The 25,413-nt window shown below is 37.5% G+C and overlaps 1 protein-coding gene across 7 annotated transcripts in view; it reads left to right on the forward strand.

Annotated features, from left to right (window-relative positions):
• Positions 1–25,413, forward strand: part of LRCH1 (leucine rich repeats and calponin homology domain containing 1) — a 206,940-nt gene that overhangs the window by 146,745 nt on the left and 34,782 nt on the right. For all 7 annotated transcript variants that reach the window (XM_019658684.1, XM_019658686.1, XM_019658683.1 and 4 more), the window contains exons 5-15: positions 3,189–3,325; positions 4,104–4,231; positions 5,378–5,441; positions 8,371–8,476; positions 10,568–10,695; positions 15,045–15,109; positions 16,869–16,955; positions 19,501–19,590; positions 19,692–19,728; positions 22,529–22,582; positions 23,325–23,397. In XM_019658684.1, coding sequence (XP_019514229.1) covers positions 3,189–3,325; positions 4,104–4,231; positions 5,378–5,441; positions 8,371–8,476; positions 10,568–10,695; positions 15,045–15,109; positions 16,869–16,955; positions 19,501–19,590; positions 19,692–19,728; positions 22,529–22,582; positions 23,325–23,397 — 969 coding nt within the window. The remainder of the gene's footprint in view (positions 1–3,188; positions 3,326–4,103; positions 4,232–5,377; positions 5,442–8,370; positions 8,477–10,567; positions 10,696–15,044; positions 15,110–16,868; positions 16,956–19,500; positions 19,591–19,691; positions 19,729–22,528; positions 22,583–23,324; positions 23,398–25,413) is intronic.

The following is a 25,413-nucleotide window of genomic DNA, read 5'->3' on the forward strand; positions in this document are numbered from 1 at the left end:
ATAAAAAAGAATGAAGTCTTGTCATCTACAGCAACATGCATGGACCTAAAGAGTATTGTGCTGCATGGAGTAAGTTGGACAGAGAAAGACAAATGCCGTATGATTTCACTTATATGTGGAACCTATAGAACAAAATAAGCAAACAAAAGAAAAACAAACTCATAGATATAGAGGGCATTTTGATCATTGCCAGATGGGAGGGCAATTGAGGGGATGGGTGAAAAAGGGGATGGGATTCAGAGTTATAAATTTGTAGTTTCAAAATATTCATGGGGATGTAAAGTACAGCATAAGGAATATAGTCAATAATCATATTGTAATACTATGTATGTTGTTATATGGGTACTAGTTTTATGGGGGTGATCATTTTCTAAGTTATGTAAATGTCTAATCACTATGTTGTACACCTGAAACAGCAAATTTATAAGCATATAACCTTTCATAGAATGGAAGAAATTTTTATTTAAATTTAAGCTCTCATGTTAATCACTGAGAAATCATCACAGATCATTGAATTCTCATTTTCTAAAGGGAAATTTAATTTAATCATTTTTCAGCTGCTTGTAGTAGTTTAGAAATGTCTGGAAAGAAAGCGCATCTACAAGATAAAGGCTTTTGTTTCTCTCACCAGTCCTTACTCTCTTTACCTTAAAAGCATTCCTTTCCCTAAAAAGATCAGTTACAAATTTCTATACTGTCCATAATTATGTTTACTCAGGTTCAATATTTTAAAATATACTCAAAGCTGAAACATCAGTTTACTGGAAAATCTTTTTTTAAGAAAAATAATTCCCTGAATATCAAGTTTCTTTTTGCTTCACTCTAGAGAACTCGGTCAACAAAAGAGCACTGATAATGGTTTCAGGCAGTGAATTTAAAGACTTTCCATATTTACTTACTTGTTTTTTCTCCTTGAGTACCCCTCCTCCTATGCTTTCAATTTGAGGAAGGGAAGAAAAAAGTTTCTGTCCTAATTACCCATATCAATTTTGTGGTGGTTTTACTATATCTGCTGCAATGAGGCGACTATATCTTGTTCTTTCTAGGACCAAAATGGACAGAGGATTAATGTGGCCACTCATTGCCCCTCTTTGCAACAGACAGAAATGGGATTTCTTTTTTTCCTTACTCTGTTTTTCTGCCATTTCTTTTGACCTTTTCTGGGCTGGCGTTTTTACCTCCCCCATTTTCTCGTGAAACTGTCAGGTTCTAGTTTTCCTAAACTGAGATGGTCATTGTGTTCCAAGCTGACACTGAAAGGAATGAATAGTCATTACAAAAACCATTTCTAATGTTATCTACCTGTAAGTGTGCTCCCCTGCCCCCCCGCCCCCACCCACCTTCTGCTGTCTTCCAGGAATTTAGCCCTCCAGTTTTGTTTTAAGAAGTCTTCCTCTTAAGTGGCAAAGAATGACTGAAGATTCAGAGTCCAGTTAAAATTTGCCACTGATTTGCTAAACTAACTTTTGTGAGTAAAGTTAACCATCAAAGAGAAAGATTAATATTACTGGAGGTTACAGCAAGGAGGTATTCCTTTTATATATAATCCCCCTAATTCTTACCCATTTTAGAAACAAACTACAGATGTGAAAGGGTCTTATTTTCCCTTTTCCTTTGACTTCCTGGATTCCAGGCTGTCCTCCAGGTTCACCTCCCTCCTCCACCTCCTGACACCCAAAACCCTTACCTCAAGGCAATCACCAGGACTAGTGTATCCCGAGGCAAATCACTTATCCTGCTATTGGCAGGGAGAGCTGGGTTTGAGCATCTCATTACTCAGGGTGATTTAAAAAATACACTTCCTGAGTTCCTCTAACTCAGCCACCTATCCTGAACCTGAGTTTCGGACCTGCTGAGCTCATGGTCTTCTGTCTTCTTTCTAGCATTTCAGTTCCACGACTGTCCTTTAATACAAAGTAGTTGGCTCTAGTATGAAAGAAGGAAACAAGGCCGGCCGAGTGGCTCAGTTGGTTAAGAGCTCGCTCAAGAGTTTGAGCTCTGAGCAACAGCGGTTTGAGTCCAGCCCGAGCTGAGCAGCCACTGAGCTGCCAATAGGTAGCAGGATGGCTCAGCTAAAAAAAAAAAAAATGAAAGAAGGAAAGTCCCTTACAGCCCAGAGCGAGTTGAATGGGAGAGAAGAGGTACTGGTGACTCACTGTTGGTGGGACCTGAAGAAGTACAGCTGAGAGATGTGAAAACCCTTGGGTCTTGCAGGGGGAGAGGAGGAATAGTGTTCGTTCTTACTCCAGGGCACTGCCTTGGTTCCTGGTTCTGCTTCTTTTTAGTTCCTGTCCCTCCTGCTTTGGAACTCGCTGAGTATTCAAAAGCACCACATTTCACCCTTTACCAGGTCCCATAAGGAATGTGGCGAGGCCTGGTCAGCTATGAACCCTCCGGAGCCTCTCACACAGAGATCTCAGTGGTTTGTCCCACGTCACTAAGTGGCTCAGCCTCTTTGCTCTATGGAATATATTTGACTTCGTTTCTTGCAGCTGCCAATGTTGATTGGAATGCTTGAAATTACTGAGTGTTTACTATGCCACTGGGTGGGGATTTTAAGCTAAATATAATGTTCTGTCTTGTTTGTGGAGCTACAGAAGACTTTTTAAAAGCAGTGGAATAAAGCCCTATCAAATCAGGATTACAGGGTCTGATACGAAATTCTGAAGTAGATAGCATTTGTTTTTTAAAGTGGAGTGAAAGCACCATGAACATATTTCTTGAAACTCGTTCTGAGGTCATGCCAGCCCAGATACATTAAATAGAGAAGAATATTCTATAATTAGCATATTATTCATATGCTAGCAAGTACTGCTTGGAGACATTTTAAAGTTAAAAACATAAATGTGTTCTATGTGGTGTGGCTTATGTGATTGTTTTGCTGGGGTTTAAAAAAACCAAACTTTTTAAACAGTAGATATTGTAAATGTCAAGTATTTTCAGCTCTTATGAGAACTAATAACATTTTAAATGTATTGAGCTCCCAATGGAAGATTCCCCTTCCCTTTGATAAAATATTACACCTATACATATACTTTATATCCCTGATGTACAACTTGCTTTATGATTATGCTAAATGACATTTTTCCTGATAAGCAGAAAGTAAAGTTTTGAATGTTTGGCCATTTAATCTTGTTGCTTTCTGAGTTTTTTTGTTTTTCTTTCTTTTTTTTCCCCTATTCTTTTAGAACTAGTAGATCTTCCCTTGGTAAAGTTTGACTTTTCCTGCAATAAAGTGCTCGTGATTCCCATTTGTTTTAGAGAGATGAAGCAGCTGCAAGTATTACTACTTGAAAATAACCCTTTGCAGTCTCCTCCAGCACAGGTGAGGGTCCGGCAGAGGTATACGGGACATGCTGTCACTAGTGCTCGGGCAACTCTCGGCACAGCTGGGTTTTGCATATTCCACTGATTTAATGTTGTATTAGACATGATCATAAGCAGTCACAACCTCCAAAAAGATGAAACCCTGGGTGACCCTGACTACATACAGTAAGTCGTCTTCTGCTACATCGAGTCCACTGAGCAGCATTTGGCTCCTTCTTCGGATCACCGCAATCCCAGAATCAGACACCTGATTATTTCATTATTTGTACATGCATTTGAAATGTTTTCATGGAGTGTATGGCTTACAAAAAAGAGTAATATATTCCTTACTTTAATGTTAGCTGGAAAATGGAGCTTAAACGTTTTGAAATATGGTTATTGGTTAGGTAGAGGCAAGATTCAAGTTCAAATATTAAACTTTGTGAGAAAAAAAATGAAGCATATATGCTTCCAGAATTGGAACATTCACAGGCCAGTTACCTGACTGGTCTACTTTTTTACATTATGTGTTTTTAAACACATTTCTGTCAGAATTTTGCATTTTAGTGCAAGAAAAACCAGAAATTGCTTGAGTATGGTTTTCTATTCAAAGTGGGATTTGGAGGAAATGACTGCCTAAATTCCTATAAGTTTTGGAGAGGTCACATTTGGTGTGCATTTTTGAAGTGTTACTTAAAATGAAAATGCAAACATTGAAATACACAGAGTTAGATGTTGAGTGTTTAGATTTTGTTTTGCCATTAAAAAATAAATATGTATTATCAATTTCCCCATAGATTTGCACAAAGGGCAAAGTGCACATATTCAAATATCTGAGCATACAAGCATGTCAGATTAAGACAGCCGACTCCCTTTATCTCCACACGATGGAGAGGCCACAATTACATCAGCAGGTGGAAGACAGGTGAGTGTGACTGCCCTGCCCCAAAGCCCGTTTAGAATTTGTTTAGGCCAAGCTGTTCCAGGTAGCTAACTCCAAAAACCCCTTTGCTTCACCCAACCAGTGCAACTCAGAGTTTCAGAAACTTTTGGAGTAAGGATAAAAGTGATCCTGTTGATAATATTTTGACATCTCTCAAATCTTATCTAGTCCTAATCAATCATCAGTCCTTCTTGAGTCCTGTATGTGTGTGTATATGTGTGTGCACACTCATGTGTGTTTATATTATATATATAACCTTATAAATAAGATCTATAATGTAAATGGAGGCATTTTTACTTATCAGTTAAACCAGCGGCATCAAGCTCAAACATGCCTTTTTTTAATTATTAACTTTTTAATATGCCCCCGGAACATTGTTAAGAAAAACTGCAGGCTCTATTTTTTTAATTGTCTTTTAAAAATGCAGTATGCATAGTTTTGGCATTTCCTGTTTAGAATGGAAGTGTTAGAATCCTTTCACACGTCCTTGGCCTTTTTATGGCATAAATCTGGCCTTGAATTTCAGAGAACAAAATTCCCACACTGAACACACTTATAGAAACACAGATTGTTTTTGAGACGTCCTCACTGCAGAAACTTCCCTTAACTTTTTACTTAAAAAATAAACTGGTGACTTAAAAATCTCAGTCTACCTTGATGGTACCTTTGTATAATCCTTAAAATATGTATTCATTGTTTTTTTTTAAACAGACCACCAAATCTGTTTAGTCAGATTAAAGTTTACAGAATTATCGAAAAGTTACCAGCATTTCAAAATATAAGAGGTAAAAGCAATTAGGTAGTTTTTGCTTTTTTCTATGCTAGAATCAGTAAAATAAGAAAACTGTTAACTGTTTCTAAAGATAGGCTACTTGGTTAGAGCGTAAATCCATGAAACTCTGAACACAAAGAATTTATTTTGTACTCTATTTAAACAGTACAAGTATCTGGTTTTCATTAGGCCCTTTTCTTAACATCCTTTAATGTGGGGCTCATCTGTTGCCTTACGGTAATAATAAAAATTTGTGTGGCAGAGTCATTGTTTGAATATAAATTGATGTGTCTTGTGAACTTTGCGATTTTTAATTTTTTTCTAAATGAATTCAATATCGATGGCGCCTATCCCAGCAAGAAGGATTCTGACTCAGGAGTTGGAAGTGATAATGGAGATAAGCGATTATCTGCCACAGAGGTAAAGTTCATGATCCCTTTGTTTGTTTTTTTTTCCTTCTATGCTTCTAGATATCTCTGCTGCATTCACTGAACTCCTCTCTAATAAAAGGTATTAACCCTCTGCATGGAAACATGTGATAATGTTTGTGAAAGCAATTTGAAGTCCTCCAAGTATTATGTAAATATTAGCTGTTGTTAGCTGTTTCTACATCTTTAATATTTTGTAACTGTAGCAGGAGTAGGGTTCCTATCTCCTTCCCCTCCTCCCACACCCCCACATTATCCGGAATATTCTTGAATGCTTACTAAATATTATGAAATGACTAAGTGATGTGCAAATATCCGTGAGGCATTTTTTTATAAATACATTTGTTTTGAAATGACAGAGTAAGGAAAGAGTTGTTATATGCATGCATAAATGTTCAGGACTCAAATGTACATTGCGTTTTAGCAGTTTACCCCAAGGAAATGCATTTATGAATAGCCTTAATTTATATAGCAATATTTGTTTCCTGAAACTCTTTTTCAGATCATTGGGTTCAAGTTTAATTATTTGTAAGATAACAGACCTCTCACACTAGAGCTTCTGAAAGTGGTTATAAAAAAGCTCATTTAGCACATTTGTTATCTCATTCATTGTCTATTAGATTCCCCCAAATCTCTCGCTGTTATACCAATAAATGGGCCTTCTTGACCAGGGGAGCTAGAAGGGACAGGTGGAGTGAGTAGGGGATGATATATCATCAGGTCTTCCCTTGTTAAGAGAACTTGCTGAGATTCTGTGGTTGTAGAGTTTGAAACATAATCCTCTTTAAAGATGTAGTTAGTAGGTCAGTTACTCCATCTAAGAAATCTATATTGTGATTATGTGTGACTCTAGGAAAAATGCCTTTTTCCAGTTATCTTCAGACCTTTGAGGTTTAATATATAGATAAGGTACTTGAATTTACCCCAAAAATGCTTTACAAAGTAGTGTATTAAAAAAAACCCAAAAAACTAGGAAACCTTGAAACTGTTCTAATATAGAACATGCAAAAGGAAGAGTTAGTAGTCAGGGAAAAAAGGCCAATGTCAATAAAAGAAAATGACTTTCATGGAAGCCACATGAAGAGTTTACCATGGTTCCCTGGGGGAGAAAATACTCAACACGTTTCTTTATAAGTTGCATTTAATTCCACCCCTTTAGCTTTATTAAAACTCATAAGTCCCCTGAAATGCCCCATTGTTTCATCAATTACTCACCCTACGCTTATTTTCTATGAAATTAAAACAGACTCTGCTTTATCCTTTATCTGTCTTCTAAGGATAATTAAGTTCATTAATGAAACATTACACAAAGAACTTCATTATCCTTTTGTTCTCACTTAGTATAAGTAGGATGCTAATATCGTTCTGAAAGAGAAGTCCAAGAATTTTTTCTTTTTTTAATTAACTAGTTGCATATCTTTGGAAGTTTGCTGAGTTTTTAAGAGGGGAGGAGGGAGGAATGAAGAAGAACTAAAGAGAGGATTACATTCAATAGAATAAAATCCACAAATCTTCCCTTTGGCTTTTTTTTGTTTGACATTGTAGCCTCATTACCTGAAAACAGCCTCCAAGAAATTTGCTTTTTTACCATGATAAGGGTTCTGAATTACCCTGGGTAGCTTTCTGTTTTCACTTTGGCAGTATTTTACCATCAATGGTCAGTTGATCTTGCTCCCCACGTGTATCTCATTGTGAGGTTCAAAGATCACACCTCCTTCCCTTTCTTTGGCTGTTGCCATTTTCTGATTGATTTAGCATGTTATTAAGAGGTTAAAAACACATTTTTCTCAAGATGAGCGAGTCAAAAAATTGGGGCTTAATGAATATCTGTTTAATGAATGAAATGCATATTTGTTTCCTGCCAGTTTCTAAACAATTTGTGCACGTGTCCAGAAGTAAACGAACACTGCTCTCTGACAGTTATAGCCTCGGATATTTAGGAGCAAGCCACAGTCACCTGAAGTATGTTCTGTGGAGGTTCCTGATCCCTGTGATTTGGAAAGCTTTTCACTAAATAGCAGCAGTGAAGTGGAGACACAGGAAGATAAACGAGGCTCCATATTTCATTTGTGACAGAATCATAGATTTTTCTGAATAAACTTCATCAATTGGCATGGAAAACAAGACCCCCAGAGAGAGCTAACTCTGATTACCAAACTGAAGTGTTATTCTGAAAATTGAACAAAACACATGTTCCACTGAAGTCCTGCAATCATTTAGCACTTTTATACATTTAATGCAGCGTCCTCATCCTAAAACAGGGAAATAAACTGAAGCATAGTGTTGCATATAAAATGCACTGTAATTAAATGAATATTGTCACAGCGGTTGACTGCCTGCTTTTTGTGATGAGCCCCATGAAACCTTACTGGAGTTGTGGTAAATCATTGTTCTCAGATCTCACAGTAACATTACTATGAAAACAATTGATGAGACGTAGGGCTAGTGTGATAGCGCGTTTGCAAGCATTCCTTTGTTCTGTCAGGTGTTACACAGTCCTTAGTGCTCTGACGATGGCTCTTAGGTTAGAAAATATGGTCAGGCACCTGACAAAATTTCAGCTTTAAAACATATGTACAGAGAAGTACATGAGTGTGCGCAATGAATTTTGACAAAGCGAGCACACCCATATCACCAGCTGCCAGTTCAAGAGAACTTTACCAGCACCTCAGAGAGCCCTGCTCATGCACCCACCCCCTCCAACCCAACAGCAGCCACTATCCTGACTTCAAACACCATGGATTCGTTTTGCCTGTTTTTTAACTTATATCAGTGGAATTGTCCTTTGTATCTGGCATTTTGTACTCAATATTATGTTTTTTGAGAATCACAGTCTGGTTTTTTTAATTACACAGCATTCTCTTAATCTATGTTGATAACACTTCTCCCTTGAAATGAACCAGTGCCCTGTTTCTTTTTAGCCTTCTGATGAAGACACTGTTAGCCTCAATGTGCCAATGTCAAATATCATGGAAGAAGAACAGATCATCAAGGAGGACTCTTGCCATCACCTTAGTCCAGTAAAAGGTTTGAGAATGAAAGATGAGGAAGTGCTTGTTTTTAAGTTTCAGATGCTGTGTTTACGATATGCACAAATATGACAATGATAATAGTTAATGTTTACTGAGCATTTCCTATGCACCAGGTACTGTGCTAATCTGTGAAGATGAACTCATTGAAAGTTAAAACTCTGAGGTAGATACTCTAATCATCTCCATTTTATAGAGGAAACCGAGGCTCAGAGAGTTTCAGTAACTTGCCAGTGGTCATGCAGCTTGTAAATCTTGGCGCTGTACTCATTCTGAAGATTTATACAAGATTCTTTAAATCCATTATTGGAAAGAAAATATTGACATGTAGATATATTATTTCAGATCACGGTAGTTATTGTAGCACATAAAATCTCCAAATCTCATTGGTTTAATACAATCCAAATCAAGTCCAAATAATCGTTCGTGATTGACATGCAACTCCCTACCAAGTGATGATTCAAGGATCCAAGCTCCTTTCATGCTGTGACTCCACCATGTTTAACACAAAACTTCCAAAGTTTCCGAATCCATCTGTTTCAAGGCAAAAGGGGAAGAGCATGGAGGTTTGCTTACAGGAAGTTTTAATGGACTGAACCTAGAAGGAGCCATCACTTATAAGCTAGACTTAGTTACATGGCCACAGCTAACAACATGTGAGGGTAGGAAATATGTAGTTGAGATGTGTCCCCCAGCTTGACTTTGGACAAGTCAATTGACGTTAATTCTCTCATTTGTAAATGAGAGGTTTAGATGAGGTTATCTCTGATGTCTTCTGTAGCTCTAAGATTCCGTGGTTCTTTAATAAACACCACATGATTCCTAAGCACTCTGTGTCTTGCATACCTTCAAAATCCTAGTACTACAGTTCATATCTTGGTGAGAAGCCCTCATTTATTGCATTATAGCAATACTTTGACTACTCCTGTTTATTCAGTGACTTTTTAAGAAAGTCTAAAATTTAGTGTTTACTGATTTGTGACAGAGACTATTTCATGGGGCATGAATGGTATAGAACTAGATTTATATACAGATTATCCCCCTAACAATTTGAATATGCTTTCATTGGTGATGGGAGAGCCATTTAAACTAATTCAAACTTTAGTGTTTGATTGCACTTCTTACATTTAGATTTTTAAACTGAGCCCTTAAGTTTAGTATTTATTTTGATCTGGGATCATGAGTGGAACCATGTGTTGTCCAAAAATATAACTGTATACTTTATGCAAAATTATAACTGCCACTTTACTAATTTAGATAAGCTTTAGTACATTATGCAGTATAGAAGGTAATAGTTTAGGCAAATTTTCAAAATAAAATAATTACACAATTTGTTAGCAGTGACTTTTTCCCCCCCTCTATTGTAGAAGTGAGTATTCTGCTGGCCAGAGTCCTTCATAGTAGCCATTGGTCCTTTTTAGTTTTCAGATCAGAGAGCAGAGATCTGCTTGGTGCTCCTTTTGTCTAAACCCTTAGGACTCCGTTCTAGTTGGATGGAGGTGCTCTGAGAAGGCTTTACTGTCTATGTGGCCCTTATCTTAGCCCCATCTTTTGTTGTTAGGATTTTAGTTTCTTGTCTTACTTCCTTCCCACACTCTTCCTTGAGACTGTTTGCTACTTAAGGACCATGAGTCAGGTATGACTGATTTTTTAAAATCCCTACAATGTTTAGCATAATACCTGCCATTGAGTAGTTGCCCAGTAAATATTTGTTGAATTTTTAATTTAAAGTGGTTACTTATCACACATTACTCAGAGCACATATGCTCTCTTTTTTAATTTCTTTTTTCTGTTCCTTAAAAAAGTAAGAGGAAATTTCATTTCTTTCATAAGGAACTAAGACGTATAGAGGCCTTGACGTTCAAGTTCTGTTTAGGGCTTTCTGTTTCTTTTCCTTGTCTTCCTCTTATTTTTTTCTTCTTTTCCTTATATCCTTCAGGGAAGAGAAAACTTGGGTCATTCATATATCTCCTTAAGAGATAAGAGAGAATATTGAAATAATTAGGTGATAACATTTGAGGGTAATCTGTTATTTATTCATCTGTTCATAAAATCATACTTTCTGCCTGTCTCCTTATTTTCCTAATAGGGGAATTTCATCAGGAATTTCAACCAGAGCCTTCCCTTGTGGGTGACAATGACAACTCAGGAGAAGAAAGAGATCAGTTTACCCATGGAACAGATGTTCTGCACTCAGAATTTATAAACTGTTTTAAGGCAAGTTGAGGATCAACTAATTTTTTTTAATATATTTACTTATGTTTGATGCAAGGCTAGTTCAAGGTTACCAATCCATCACCTGAAATGTCAACTTCCCGAGGCCTTTATAACATCTTCTCAAAGCTCAGCATGTTTTTTTCTGACATTAGGGGCCAGTCCCTCCTATACATACCTCTGCATGTGTTATCATATGTGTATGATTTTCTTTTGTATTCAGAAAACACTCAACTTTTCACTACTCAGTGCATCATATCAGTTAGCAAACATCAGAATTTCTGTGACCATTCAGTAAAAGCTAAACTAGACAAGTTTTTTGTTCTCTTCGATGTATTCTAGATGAATGCTTTTCTTGGGAGTAAGTATATCCATAGTATAAAGAGAAAAATGGAGACTTATGATTTGGAAATGAATGTCTTCCCTTTTTGGAAAGATCACTCCGACGACACTTATTTCTGAACCATTGTAGTTACACTGAGGTGTTGAAACGTTGGGTGAAGTCACTCAGCTGTCAGGTGAAGCTTCATCATAGTACTATAGTTAAGTTCCACTTAGGTGCCTTGGTATGTTTTTGTCAGTCTTTTTGGTTCAGGTTGTGGCACCCAAGTATCATGAGGATAATCCTTTCAGTAAAGTTCAGATTCATGGTGGTTCCTGAGAAATGATGGTCTCTGAGTTAATGTGTTAAAGCCAAGCATGGGGCTTCTAAGAGCACATTCTTATTTCCTGAGAATTGTGTTTTGATGTCTGGACTCTGTCTTAACTAACGTCTCTGGGTATCACCGCCAAGGGAACTGGGAAGAAAATAGCTGAGCTTTACACTGTATAATACCCTGGTGTGCTCAAGAGGCCTTTATGCCCTCAAGGACAAAAATAAAGAACCTGCTTAACCTGCTTAGGACTTAACGTTTGTAGAAACTAAGAAGATTACAAAAGTTATGTAGAGGCATACCTTTCAGATATTGTGGGTTTGGTTCCAGACCATTGCAACAAAGCCAATATGGCAATAAAGTGGATCACATGAATTTTTTGGTTTTCTGGTGCATAAGTTTACATTATACTGTCATCTATTAAATGTGCAATTGCATTATATCTAAAAAAATGTACATGCCTTAATTTAAAAATACTTCATTGCTAAAAAATGCTAACCATCACCTGAACCTTCAGGGAGTCATAATCTTTTTGCTGGTGGAGGGTCTTACCTTCGATTTGTAAAAAATGCAATATCTGAGAAGCTCAATAAAGTGAAGTGCAGTAAAACGAGGTATGCCTGTAGAAGGATAAGACACAGAAATCCTTAACTCTTTATATCTAATCCATCATGAATCCATAAATTCTTGTTTCAAAATATCTCACACCCACTGCCTTGTTTCTGCCCTCTACCTCCACTGACATTGCTTTAGTTGCGCTTCTAATCATTTCTAATTTTCATGACTGCAGGAGTCCCTCACATCCCAACTTCTCACCCAACATCCTTCCTCGTGTTTGTACATGCATGTGTGCGCACACACACACACACACACACACACACACACACACACACATTCTCTCTCGCTTTATGTTCTGCCACCAGCCATTCTCCTCGAGAACAGATCTAATGACATTGCTCTGAGGCCAGTGGTTCTCACAAGGTTCTTCCAGATTTGACCCCTGTCTGTCAGCTCTGGGATGAGCCTGTCACAAAACATGGAAAATAGGGCTTTTGTCTTTATTTTATGAAGACTTCATCTTAAGTTGAGAACCTAAAGTAAGGACGGAAACCCTGACAGAAAACAATCAAAGCAATTAATAAAATAAAGCATATTGTTTAAGAAAAGCACATTTCCATGGATTCAGAGATTTTAGGAAGCAAAGGGCTTCATAGAAATGGCTGCTCTACAGCATGGATCTTGTGGGCAGACTTTAGAGGAGCAGATAACGGTGTTGAAATCTTCTCAGCAAATGTTGCCTAGGTGCCTGCTCCCACACGAGTCTTCTCTTGGAAAGTCAAGAGAAGAACGCTAATAAAATAAAACTTACATCTATAATGAAAATTCATACATTGAAACCCAGGCCCACCTTAGCCTTGAGTTACATCACTTCAAAAGCCTGTAGTATGTGTTGGGCACCCAACGAGTGTGCTGACTACTCAGTCCTTGAAGGTCGAGAGTTATATAATCCCGTTCCCTCTCTTCTCTGAATTAGCATGTTGTGCTTTTGTAATTACACTTGACCTCATTATTCACAGCAGTTCTGTTCTATACAGTTGCCTCAAACACTGAATTATCAAATTCTGAGCCATTGTTCCTGGAGTAAATACAGGGTTGGGTCACAATATTTTTGTCAAATGGTCAGTACCTAACCTTGTTTTACAGTGTTTTATGTATTTTATTATATGTGTGTTACCATTTAAAGACACCCTATTTATAATATGTATTGCTGACTCATTAACAGTGACCACCGTAACTTATGCTTGAAGGAAGCATGTGTTACATGCATGTTTCCTCCATACGGCACACCATAGCCTTCTTGCACTTAGGAACACTAGACCACACTTCAGCACTGTGCTTGGGGGCATTTTAAACAGCAAAATCACCCCTCCCCCCAGAAAAGCACAAAAATGTGAAAACATGGCACTAAATAGACTGAAGAGGACACTTGTTTACACGATGAGAACTGAAACAAGAGGGCAGAGCGTTGCCTTGTTTAGTCTCAGCTGGGAACATGCATGTTGGGGACTCATATTTTCACTGTTCTACACATGTCTGAGAATGATTCTGAAAGCATCACGAGTATTGATTTTGGGGTTACAAACAAATTTTAGTGAGTAGGCAAATTCATAAATACGGAATCCACAAATAATGAGTATCAGCAATGTAACCGTCTAACTCAGCAAAAGAAACCCAGTCAGCCCTACTGTGCACACTGAAAGAAAAACTGATGTTTCGTACTACTGGCTACTTTTTATTATGAAACTGAAAATTAGAAGGAAATACCCATGGCTTCTATAGCTGAAGCCCAACAAGAAGAGATAAGAACATGCTTTCTTGGTCATTTCTAGTAGTGTATTTTCTCCCATGAATTTTACTATCACTTGGGTAGTGTGACACAGTAATTTATGTGTTGATTTTATTATGCGCTAGAAGTATAGTCAATATAGAAAAAGTCAGAGTGTTTTTCAAGACAGAGGCTGGCATCAGGCAGCAAGCCACCTCCTCCTCAGAAGACTCGTTCTCAGTGACACATCTGGAGAATTGGCCGGGCCTGAGTTAGCTAGCAATGTGTCAGAACCCGGAAGCAGAAAACAGCCCTTTTGGCTGTTGTTCTTTCCTTGCCAGGGAAATGTACCCCCATTCAGGGTGGCTTCCATGCTAGCCGTTGGCTGAGTTAAAGCAGCATTTCTGTGTGTCAGAGATGAAAGTGGAAAGAAGCATGTGGAAGTTCCAATGATGGGACACACCTTTCCAATACTCCCACCAATGTTTCTTTGGGAAAATAATGGTAGGGGTGGCGTGTTTCAGTGAAATCTGTATATTGTCCACATGAAAACTGTCAGATGTCATTTGAGACATTTTCTGTTGTTAAATATTTTATACATTCTTTTTTTCCCAATCACACACACACACACACACACACACACACACACACACCTACTTTCACAAATGCTCTCTCTTGTGACTGACAAGCCCAGCAGAGGAATTGGTCAATAGCAGGAGGTGCTAAGAGCGCAATAAGGAATTCAGTTTTAAATTTCTGATAGTAAATTAACAGGTATTGTGGTCTTAGGCCAGGTTTTCTTTCTTTTTTTTTTTTTTACTTTTTTAATTATGGTAAAATCCATGTATCATAAAACTTACCATCCTAGCCATTTTTAAGTGTAAAATTCAGTGGTACTAAGTACATTCACATTATTATGCAATCATCACCACCGTTCATCTCCTGGACTCTTTTCATCTTATAAAACTGAAACTCTGTACCCATTAAACAATAACTCCCTATTCCTCCCCCTCCCCCAGTCTCTGGCAACCACCATTCTACTTTCTGTCTCTATGAATTTGACCACTCAAGGTACCTCGCATAAGTGGAATCATATAGTATTTGTCTTTTTGTGATTGACTTACTTCACTTAGCACAATGCCCTGAAGGTTCATGCACATTGTAGCATGTGTCAGGATTTCCTTCCTTTTTAAGGCTGATTGATATTCCATTGTACAGATAGACCGCATTTTGTTTATCCATTCATCCATTGATGGACACTTGGGTTTCCACCTTCTGGCTCTTGTGTATAGTGCTGCCACGAACATGGCTGGGGCATGGTTTGGCTGTTGGTAGCCAGAGCCTCTCAGAAGACCCATGTGTTCTGTCCACAGGACAGGCCAGAGGACTGCGAAGAGCTACGGATAGAAGAGGATGCACATTGGCAACCTGAGGGAACGTGAGTACTCAGGACCTGATCATGAGTCACCATCCTATAAAGTTCATGTTTCAAGCAGAATGGCAGCCCTGGCGTGAAAGAATTCTGTTCCACTTTTCTTTGGGCAAGCTGTTACTCTTACCCAACGATAATGATAAGTTGCCAGTCTCCCTCTGTGTCCATGCTTTTTGTCGCAGTATTAGAGTAATACAGTGCAAGGTCATACCTCTACCTTGGCCCTGAGTTTTATCAGATTTAAGGCTGTAGGTAGAAATGTGACTCAGGGAATTAGATAAAATTTCTAAAGTGAAGATTCTAGCTTCCTTCCATTTGCATGAAGAAGCCAACAACTGGATCTAAAGTAGTCCTGGTTCCCCTCCCTTATGCCGAGTCTTCAGGTTCAAAATCTGAGAAAACGATATACCGCTCATGTCCTGGTCCTAAGTGTAATAATTACAATAGCTAACATTTATTAAATTCCCCATGCCAGTCACTGTCCTAAATACTTCAAGGTAGTAACTCATTTCACCTTTACCACAATCCTATGAGGTAATTTCTATTCGTTATCCCCTGTTTCACAGATGACAAAACTTAGGCACAGAGAGATTACTTTGCCCCAAGGTCACAGAGAGCCAGGATTGAACCCAAGGAATCTCACACGGGATAGACATCCCTTCTGTTCTGCTGCCTATAAAGATTTACTTGGCAGGCTTTACAGGGGAGGGCATGAGGGTCCATCAGCTGATGAACCGTTTCCAGGGGAACTGAGTTTGGCCCATGGGGCCCAGAGTAGAAATTTGGTTCCCAGGGTTTCATTTTCGATGATGTGGCATGTAGGCCTGACCTTCCAGCATACCTTTTGGGGATTTTCCCCTTAGGGAGGATTTACCACACTGTTAAAGAAATTTCTCCACTCACAGAAAGGCAATTGGCTTATGTTCTATAGTGGAAAGGAGTGGAAAGTATCACATCTCTCTTGCCCTTTAAAATCATTAAAAAGTTTCTTTCGAACCACTATCTAGCATTACCAGCATTCATTAGATATATTTGTGATGCCAAGGAGTCCTAGCTTAATTATAGAATCATAGAATTATAGGGAAAGAGATTTTATGGGGAAAGAGTTTTTAAAACTATATAAAGCCTTGGAAACCCATTCTTAATCTTATACCTATTGTTCTCAAGATTGCCTGTAAATCAGGATCGTCTATAGAGCTTAACGAAATGCCCAAGCCCCAGTCAGACCTACTGGTACTATCAGGCCTGGCATTTTTTTTTAAGTACTGCAGATGATTTTGCTGCATATAGGGCTCAGACTGACAACTGCCATCCCACACTGAAATCCCATGTTGTATGAAATCCCATGTTGTATGAAAACCATAAAACTGAGCTACACTGGTTGGCCTGGCATTGAGAGGCCGGGAAGTAGTGCAGACCTGCCGTAGCCGAGCACACCTGTGTGTCCCTAGGGCTCAGGAAAGCGTAGTGAGACCCACCCAGCTGGTCCACTGCCCGGATTGTACAGATGAGCAGATGGAGGCTGACAGGCATTGAGACTTTGTGTGAGTTGCTTTACAGCAAAGCTCCCCCAACTCGGGAGCCCTTTCCAACTACATGCTGGCAACCCACCCCGCAGGGTACTCACAGGTCTTCATTATAATGTAGAATTTGTCAAAATCATTTTTATATGTTAGATGGATTTTTGTAAGTTTGCTCTTAAGAATCTAGATAATATTCTTATTCTGTGATCATTTTCATTCTCATGCTTGGTTTCATGCTGCAGAATGAGTTCATCCAAAGACCAGGACATGGGTATAGCGATGATTGAACAGCTGAGAGAAGCAGTGGATTTGCTGCAAGATCCCAACAGGTATGTGTGTCTATCCTTGGCCCAGGCCTCAGATATTAATGTGTGCTAATTCATTGCATACATTCTCACTTAAAAAAAATATTTGTACACACACTATGGGCTCTGTCTACCCACTAACAAAGAAAAGTCATTTTAACTGCCTGTTTTCCCAAGGTCCATAAGCAAGTATCAAACTTCTGGAGGCTATTCAAAAAAATACATAAACTACTAGTGGGAAGGTAAATTGGCAAAACCATTCCAGAAGGCATCCTAGTCGTATGTATTATAGTTGTGGTCTAAAAATATATATAAACCATTTATTTACATGAATACTAAAAAGGTATCCAAAGGATATGAACAAAGACTATGAGAGGAGAGGTGTTTTTAATAGCAAATATTTGGAAAAAAAGGGAATATATTTTGGTCATTAATAAGGTAGAATATAATGTAGCCAATAAAATGTTTTTTAAAGTTTCCAATATATTTTAGAATGCTCATTATATAATGTTGACTTTAATAAGTATGTAAAATGCATAAAGTTTGATACCAATTATAAGATGGAATTAGGTCCCAATTTTGTATAAGCTTAGGAAAAATTAAAACTGGAAGGAAATATATTATGATGGAAATTTTTTCTGTATTTCTAAATATTTTGTAATACTTTTTCGTACTGCAGATCCTCAGTGGTAGGGACTGTTGTAGTTCTTTGATGCTCATTTGAAGTGGGTGGTGAGAAGGCTGGGAGGGAACAGTCCGCGGTGTTTTAGACCTCAGTCGCCAGTATCTGTGTCTGAGAGAGAACAGGTTTGAAGAGGAGGATGTTGGGGTCCGTTTAGAGCATGATGGATAGTATCTAAGGTGGCAATGTGGTGGTATCCCTTCAGCTGCTAAATGTTTAGTTCTGGCACTTAGAGACTTAGATTTGAAAGTCTTTTTCACAAGGAGCTGAAGTGATGAGCTGTATAAGAGGATGAGGCTCTCCAGGGCAAGCATGTTGATGGAAAGGGAATGTGAGTCCAGGACAGAGCCTTGAAGACGTGATGTGACAGAGAGTGGTTCATGACTGGGCTCAAACTTTATATTGTTTTACTCCATCTACCTTTTACATCTTGTATCACTTTTCCACATTTTTATTACAAGTTCTAGATTGATTAACATATGAGCCCCAAGGCAAAAAAGAGCAGCCTACTTAGGTGGAAATAACAGTGGCTTGGGAATATGGGACTGGAACCCAGAAGTAAGATCAGAGTGAACTGGAGGGAGTGGCCCCCTGCTCTGGGCCTGAATGTCACCAATCCTTCATGAGAAGTGGGATGAACTGAGGATCTTGACATTTCTTTTTCCAGCTTGGAAATGTCTGAGACAATGAGGTGCCAAGGATGTTGAGTGGGAATGGTGGGTATGTGCCAAATTGCGGAAGAAAACAGCCCCGAGTAACCTTCCAAGCAATAGTTGATTTGGATCTTTATGGAGCGATATTTTAAAATTATGTTATGTTGTAAAACGTTATGTGGATTTTATTTCTTTCCTAAAATAATCCACTACTTTGGCTGCTTTAGATCTTTGTGGTTCATCCTGAACTAATTATTATAAGACAATTCTAACTTTATAATAATGCTTCTGTGAGCCAGTGTAATAGTAATAAAGAAAGAGTCCTGTGTTTGATTCTGATAAAAAGAAGACACTTCAAGAAGTCATTTATTTCTAGCTGCTTGGGTCTGAATATTAGTAATAAAAACTTTACATACATTGGGTTTACACACACATCTCATGCTTCATAGATCCAGACTTTTTTGTTGTTTTGATTAAGCCGATGATTATTGGCTTAAATTTTAGAAGCTAACCTTTCATACAATCTTAACATCAAACAGTGGAGCTGCTGTCCTAGTTTGCCTTTATAGTGGTTTCTTCTCTTAAGGATTTCTGATTGTTGGTTTGATAGCATTTTAAATAGGCATGTATAATATAAACTCATTCCTCCCTTTTCAGATAGATTTGTAACTTTTATTTGACTTACAGAAATTCCTGGTTTTATAGGTCTTAAGACAAAACAAAACAAAAAAAACACCTCAACTCTTAAACTTGCAGAAATTCAGAAACTAAGACCATTTCAAAAATAAAAATGCATATCAAATTGTTTATGAATTCTTATTTTGTTGAGTGAAGGTATTAGTGTATATCAGAGAGATCTTCATATTTAAACAGAGGAACCTTGGTACATATACTATAATACCCGTAGCAACTTTACTTCTGTAAATTAATCAAGTTCTAGAGTAAAATTTATTGAGTGCTACCTATGAAAATTATGACTTTATTAGAAATTACTGTTATATTTCAAGTAGGAGTTCGATATCAATAGCAGATAAAAAATTATATTAAAATTAAATTTGGCGCACGATGGGAAAATACCATGTAGTTTGAAATTTCTACTCTAAAGCTTTCATTACTTAATCCTAATGGTAAAAATAACTTTGTATATATTAAAATTTTAAACTAAGTGACCAAAAGCAGTAGGATTTATTAAAATTGTAATAAATTTGCTAACATCATTTTTCCCTGACTCTAGATTAAGCACAGATATGACAGAGAGAAGTGTTGTCAACTTTTATCCTAAGGAATCAGCAGAAGCCTTAGAATTACAAGATTCTACACTCAAGTATGTTGACCTTTTTAAAACGGAGTATGTTTTCTCTTTTTACATTGAAATATGTATGCTTTAAATTCCACCTTATATCTTTTTTCCCCTTATTCCTACAGTGGTCAATTACAGCTGGAGACATCCCCAGTATATGAGGTAAGGCTGCTCTTAGATTAAGTAGAGCTCCATGCAATATTCTGCCACAGCATAGTGGCCACCATATTCTATACAGATTTATCATGGGCTAAAACATTCCTTAGTGAGTTCTGTTCAAGATCTATTTTTCAGTTTTTTTACACTTTTACCCTCTTTAATTTTCCTTCTTATTTATTATACTTCACCTTCCATTAAAGATGAGAATTGGCTATTGCCATTAAATTCGCTCCATTTTTCGTGTCAGATAGCCTTGATGAATCAGTCAGTTGCAACTGAGATCCATAGAGAACCAGCTTTGTGTCAGAAACTGGAGGCAGGACCGTTCAATGCAGATTTTAGAGCCATGAAAGAAGCCAGATGCACATCAACTAGAAAAGACGGGCAAGACAAGAATAAATGATTGGGGAAATGCCTCGGAGTATTAAAAGAATATAGTAAAGTGAAACTGGTGGGAGTATTTGCAGACAGAATAAGAGTAAAGATACACTGGGTGAAATTTGGTGGCTGTCTAAAGCAGTTTTGACTAAAAATGAGCCTAGACGGTCCCGAAGAAACAGTGGTAAAGAGATAGGTTTGAGCTGATGACTTAGGAGTGAAACAGGTTACAACCTGTTTCATCATTTCTCAGTGAATCGGTTCAGATTGGCTAATTTTGATACAAACTAATTAATGTCCCCTGAGATGTCTGAATATGTACTGTAGTACAGTGATTTCACACTCTTTACTGGCTAAGTCTCTGTGTTAAATAAGGAGGAAAGAACTGCACTCAAAAAACCCATGTTCCCAGAAAGTATGGTTTCATTGTTAAGCATAGTGACTTGGAATTACATTGTTTCAGTTTCATCCCAAAGACTTGCTAACTATGGGCGACTCTGGGCAACCTCTCTGAACTTCACCTTCACTTTCTGTAAATTGGGTTGGCCTCACAACCCAAGACACTTAGATGTTAGCTGTTAACTGTTATTCTACTACTCTATTACTGTTATTGGTGTGGTCCTTACAAGAATCACTGCACGCCCCCCCTCTCCCTGAGTGGGGGTATTATGGAGTTACCCAGTCGTAGAACATCAGAAAGTCTTTTATTTGAAGTTGCTCTGGGCCCATTTCACCAAACTGATTTTGAGACATGTTACCGGTGATTCCATGCAGGCCCCCTTTTTTAAAAAAGCATCTTATTTGGAAATAATTTTAACCTTATAAAAGTATAGAGAAAAGATTACAAGATTCTACAAAAGGTTACAAAAAATTATTAAACCTTTTACCCAGATTTACCTGTGATTAACATTTTACCGTGTTTATGGTATCATTTGTTGCTTGTCCCTGTCTGTCTCTTTCTCCACGCACATAGCTCTTGTTCTGAAAATTTGTGGGTAAGTTTCTTACGTCATCATAGTCCCTCATCCCTAAAGACTTCCATGTATGTTTTCTAAGAATAGGAATTGTTATCTTCCATAACCACATTTCCGGTATCAACTTTATAAATTTACATTGATAAAATCTTTTCATCTAATCTACCATCCAAATTCCAAATATTTAGGTTGATCTAATGTCCTTCATAGCATTTTCCCCACTGCAGTGTAGAATCCAGTCTAGAAGTAGGTAGTTGTCAGGCACCTATATTTTGCTTTACTCTGGAACATTTTCATAACCTTTCTTTGCTTTTTATGACCTTGAAATTTTGAAGACTACAACCCTCCCCCCATTTTTTATTTTTTTAATAGAATACCCCTTATTTTGTGAAACAAAATTCCCTCCTGTTTCTTCGTGATTGGGTTGGGGTTCTACATTTTGGGGGGATACTACACAGGTGAAGTTGTGTCCTTCTCAGGGTGTCACAGTTGGGCCTCATTGGTGATGTTAATTTAATCACCCAATCAAGGTGATTTCTCCACTGTATAATTACTGTTCTATTTTTTTCCTTGCAACCAATAAGCAGTCGCTGAAGAGATACTTTGAGACCCTGTTAGTATCATGCTGCAGACCCAGTTTTGACTCTAGTAACATAGATGCCCACCTGTGTATGTGATTCTAGGAGTACCAGGAAGCACAAAACCTCCAGAAAAAAGATACCTCCACTCCATCTCTGATTTACAATGTTTGTGTTAAATATAAGTTGGTTTCTTTTTTCCCTTGGATTTGTCAAAGTTGGGAATATTTTTTAATAGCACTCCTCAGCAATAGGAATAGGAAAAGACATCTTAAATTTATACTAATTTTACATAACTGATATGAAGATGTTTATATTCGCCATCACCAAACTTTTTATTAAGGTGGATGCATGAGGCTCTTGATTACCATATAAAGAAAGAAGACCTGGGTAAAAGAAGCATCGGTTGCCAAAGCAAACTGATGTTGAATTGACGGCATAAGATTTTCCCAGGAAATTTGGGGTCCAGGCATGTATACTTATTAAAAGCTGCCAGTGAGGCTCTGCGTATTTGGGAACTACTGTCTTGAACTATTTCTAACAACCTGTAGTTACATAATAAAATGGGGGTGGGAGCCCACAAGGGGCTGACATTCACAGATGGTTTGGGCTGACCACTTAGCTCTGGAAAATCCCTTTGCTTCGTTTATGTGATACTTTAGAGATATTTTTCTGTGAATACAGCTGCACGTTTTTAGGGAAAAAAATATATATATATATAAAACCTACTTAGCTACTTAATACACTATTTAATCAGTTCAGTGTATAATTCGTTAATGCACCAATGTGCTGCGGATGGAAGAAAGACACAGTTCTTGCCTCAGTAGTTTTATAGCCTAATGGAACATGCCATGCATTTTTTTCTTCTTTAAGGTGCAAAATGATCTAACATTACAGAGTAACGGGAGCGAGTATTCTCCAAATGAGGTAAGTTTTTTGAAGGTTAATGGAAACTGAGGTATCCTGTGAGGCCTGAATTGGAATACTTTTTACAAAAATATATAGTCGAAGACTGTCCTGATTAATAAGTGAATTGTATCACAGATTCTCTGCAGGAACCTCTTTCATTTGCTATTAGAGCCTTATCTGGCCCTATCCATAATTAAAGATTACTTTTAGAAGACAGAATTTGAAAACCAAATATGGGAATGTCTTTATAGAAAACAAAGTGAAAAGAGTTCAAACAGACAACGTTTAGACTGTCGTTATCCATAAGTTCCATAAGTGATTCCGTGTGTGGTTTCCCTATAGATGAAACATCTGTTCACAGTTATCTGTTGCTTCATGTCACTGTGTTTCGAGATTCTTCATCAGATGTGCCCTTCATGAGGTGGAATTGAATGTGTGCTTGCATGTGTGTACGCATGCACATGCATGCACACATCTATTCTGTAGCAGAAAAGGATTGCCAGTCTCACATGTTTGTAAATTTTTTTTATAATGAGCAAATAAAAAATTAAATGGATCTCCCCCAAAACAACATTCTGTTAATTATGCTACTTAAAGCATTTGCAATATGAAGATGCATTGGTTATTATTTAGTCAGGACTTCATGACACGGCAGCAAATGCAAAAAGTCGTGGTTTGATTAAAATTTTTGAGCATAGAGAAACATGCGTATTTCTGCTTCAGTTTTTTTTAAAACTTTCCTTTCCTTGAAACATCACAGATTAGAGAGAACACCCCTGCCGTCTCTCCTACCACCAACAGCACAGCTCCATTTGGCCTGAAGCCCCGATCAGGTAATTTAAAACCTTAACATTCTTAAGCTTGTAAACAGCTAAGTGGTTTCTCTTTAGCCTTTTAAATGTACTCTTATATACTCCTGTCAGGTGAGTTTGAGTCCTGGTATCAGAACCTGTTTACAGTTTGGGAAGCCTTGTTTTCAGTGAATCAACTGTGAAGTTCATGTTATCAGTTATAGAGATCTTATCTCCTTTTGAATCAGAGCACAGAGAAAAAGGTAATAGGGCATGTAAGTGTGAAAGAAATATTCTACTGAGTTTTGTAACCCAGGAAAATAAAAATAGCTAGCCCTTTGCCCCAGTGGTTCCTGGTACCCTGATAAATTAAAGAGAGTTACCTCTAGGAGGGTGACTCCTTTCTGAGATATGTGCCTTCTGAGCCTTGCTAGGGTCTGTGTATAACGGTGATCATTTCAAGGCTCACAGGACTGGGCAGGAGTCTTTTTTTTGAAGAAGAAGAAGAAGCTTTCTGCTTATATTACTTACTTCCTTTTAATTTCTTACTAGCATGTTCACAAATGTACATCATAGCAATGTGCAAAGTAACTACTGATTTTTAAAAAAAGGAGTATGTATGGAAAAATTTGGTTCTTCTGATTTCTCCACATACTTAAAGTTATGGCACGATCTACCTTCTTATAGGTCCTTTCTTTAAACATTTTTTATTCTTAGGTCTTTTGGATACAGTCACTAATGCTTTTAACGAAGTCCTAATAAAGAACTCAGACACTTTTCAGCAAAAGCTAGTCAAGAACTCAGATATCCTGAGTTGTTCAGTAAAGCATTTTGGCAACATTAAAAGTTATCCATTTACATTTTGAAAAAGGGTACCCGTAGGGGGAAAAGAAACAGATAATCTCTCATAAAGGAAATTTTTTTCACTTTTGGAGCAGCTTGGTTGATGGGTACCATGTGGCCAGGTATGGTTTACTGGCATTTTGAATGGGCTGTAAGACAAAGCTATTTGAAAAAATGCTTGGGTGTGTCAAGGGTTGTTAGTAGGTGTTTTATAGAACTTGTTTATAGAACTTATTTACTATGAAATAAGTTCAAATGGCTGGCCTCTTCGTTTTTGGAACTGAGCATGTGCAACCAGTTCTGGGATGGGCACCATTTCCACGGTCTGAGGCGTGTGCTGGGAGGAAGGGAGGTCACTCGGGCACATCTCATCTGTGCCCTTAGTGACACCCACCAGGAGAGTCACTGCCACACACTGAAGACATATTGGGCTACAGACTTTCTCCTAATCCTTACAGGCAACTTTACACAATTGTAAAATAATTGCTAATTGATCAAATTGAAAGTTGAATAGATCTTCAAAAAAAATATTCTTTTGAATGTGCATCTTTACAATTTAGTTGTAAAATTGTCTCCATGACTTTTTTTGTTTCTCACATGGAGTCAAAACTCAGCTTTATCAACATTGTATTTATACTGTTAAACCATTACAAATTCTTTGTAGTGGTGAGAAATAAATGGGGGATTAATCTTGAATAGCAGAAAACAAAGATAAGTTCCTCTCCAAGCTTCCAGCCCTTCTATAATGCTGACTAACTCATGTGAAAATCATTCTAGTTATTGAAAGTTCTGTGGAGTTTGGTTGCTGTAAATCATGCTGATTTATATTCTGAACATCAAGTGGATTTTGGAACTTTATAAAACTAGCATTATGTATTGGGAATTTTTTTTTCATTTTATTCAGCAATTTAAAAATATTACAGTATACATTTTTCACATTCTGTAGCAAATAATATACAGTAATCTTAGTTGAAGATCATATAATTTAAAAAGATAGAAATTCTTTTTGATTGAGTAGCTTTGGAACTTTTAAAAGCCAATTAATTTTTATTTTAAAGTTCAATATATGGATTTATGTGATTTCTGTGTTATAAATAAATACAGACTACTCCAATCAGCAAGTTGGAACAAGAACTTAGATTCTCAAAGTAGGCTGATAGTTTTCTTCAAAAGAAACATTTTTTTCTCTCCTGTATTTTCCTCTAAAGACAGACA

This window comes from Hipposideros armiger, unplaced genomic scaffold (genome assembly GCF_001890085.2).
Source record: "Hipposideros armiger isolate ML-2016 unplaced genomic scaffold, ASM189008v1 scaffold_287, whole genome shotgun sequence".
Classification (NCBI taxonomy): Eukaryota; Metazoa; Chordata; class Mammalia; order Chiroptera; family Hipposideridae; genus Hipposideros; species Hipposideros armiger.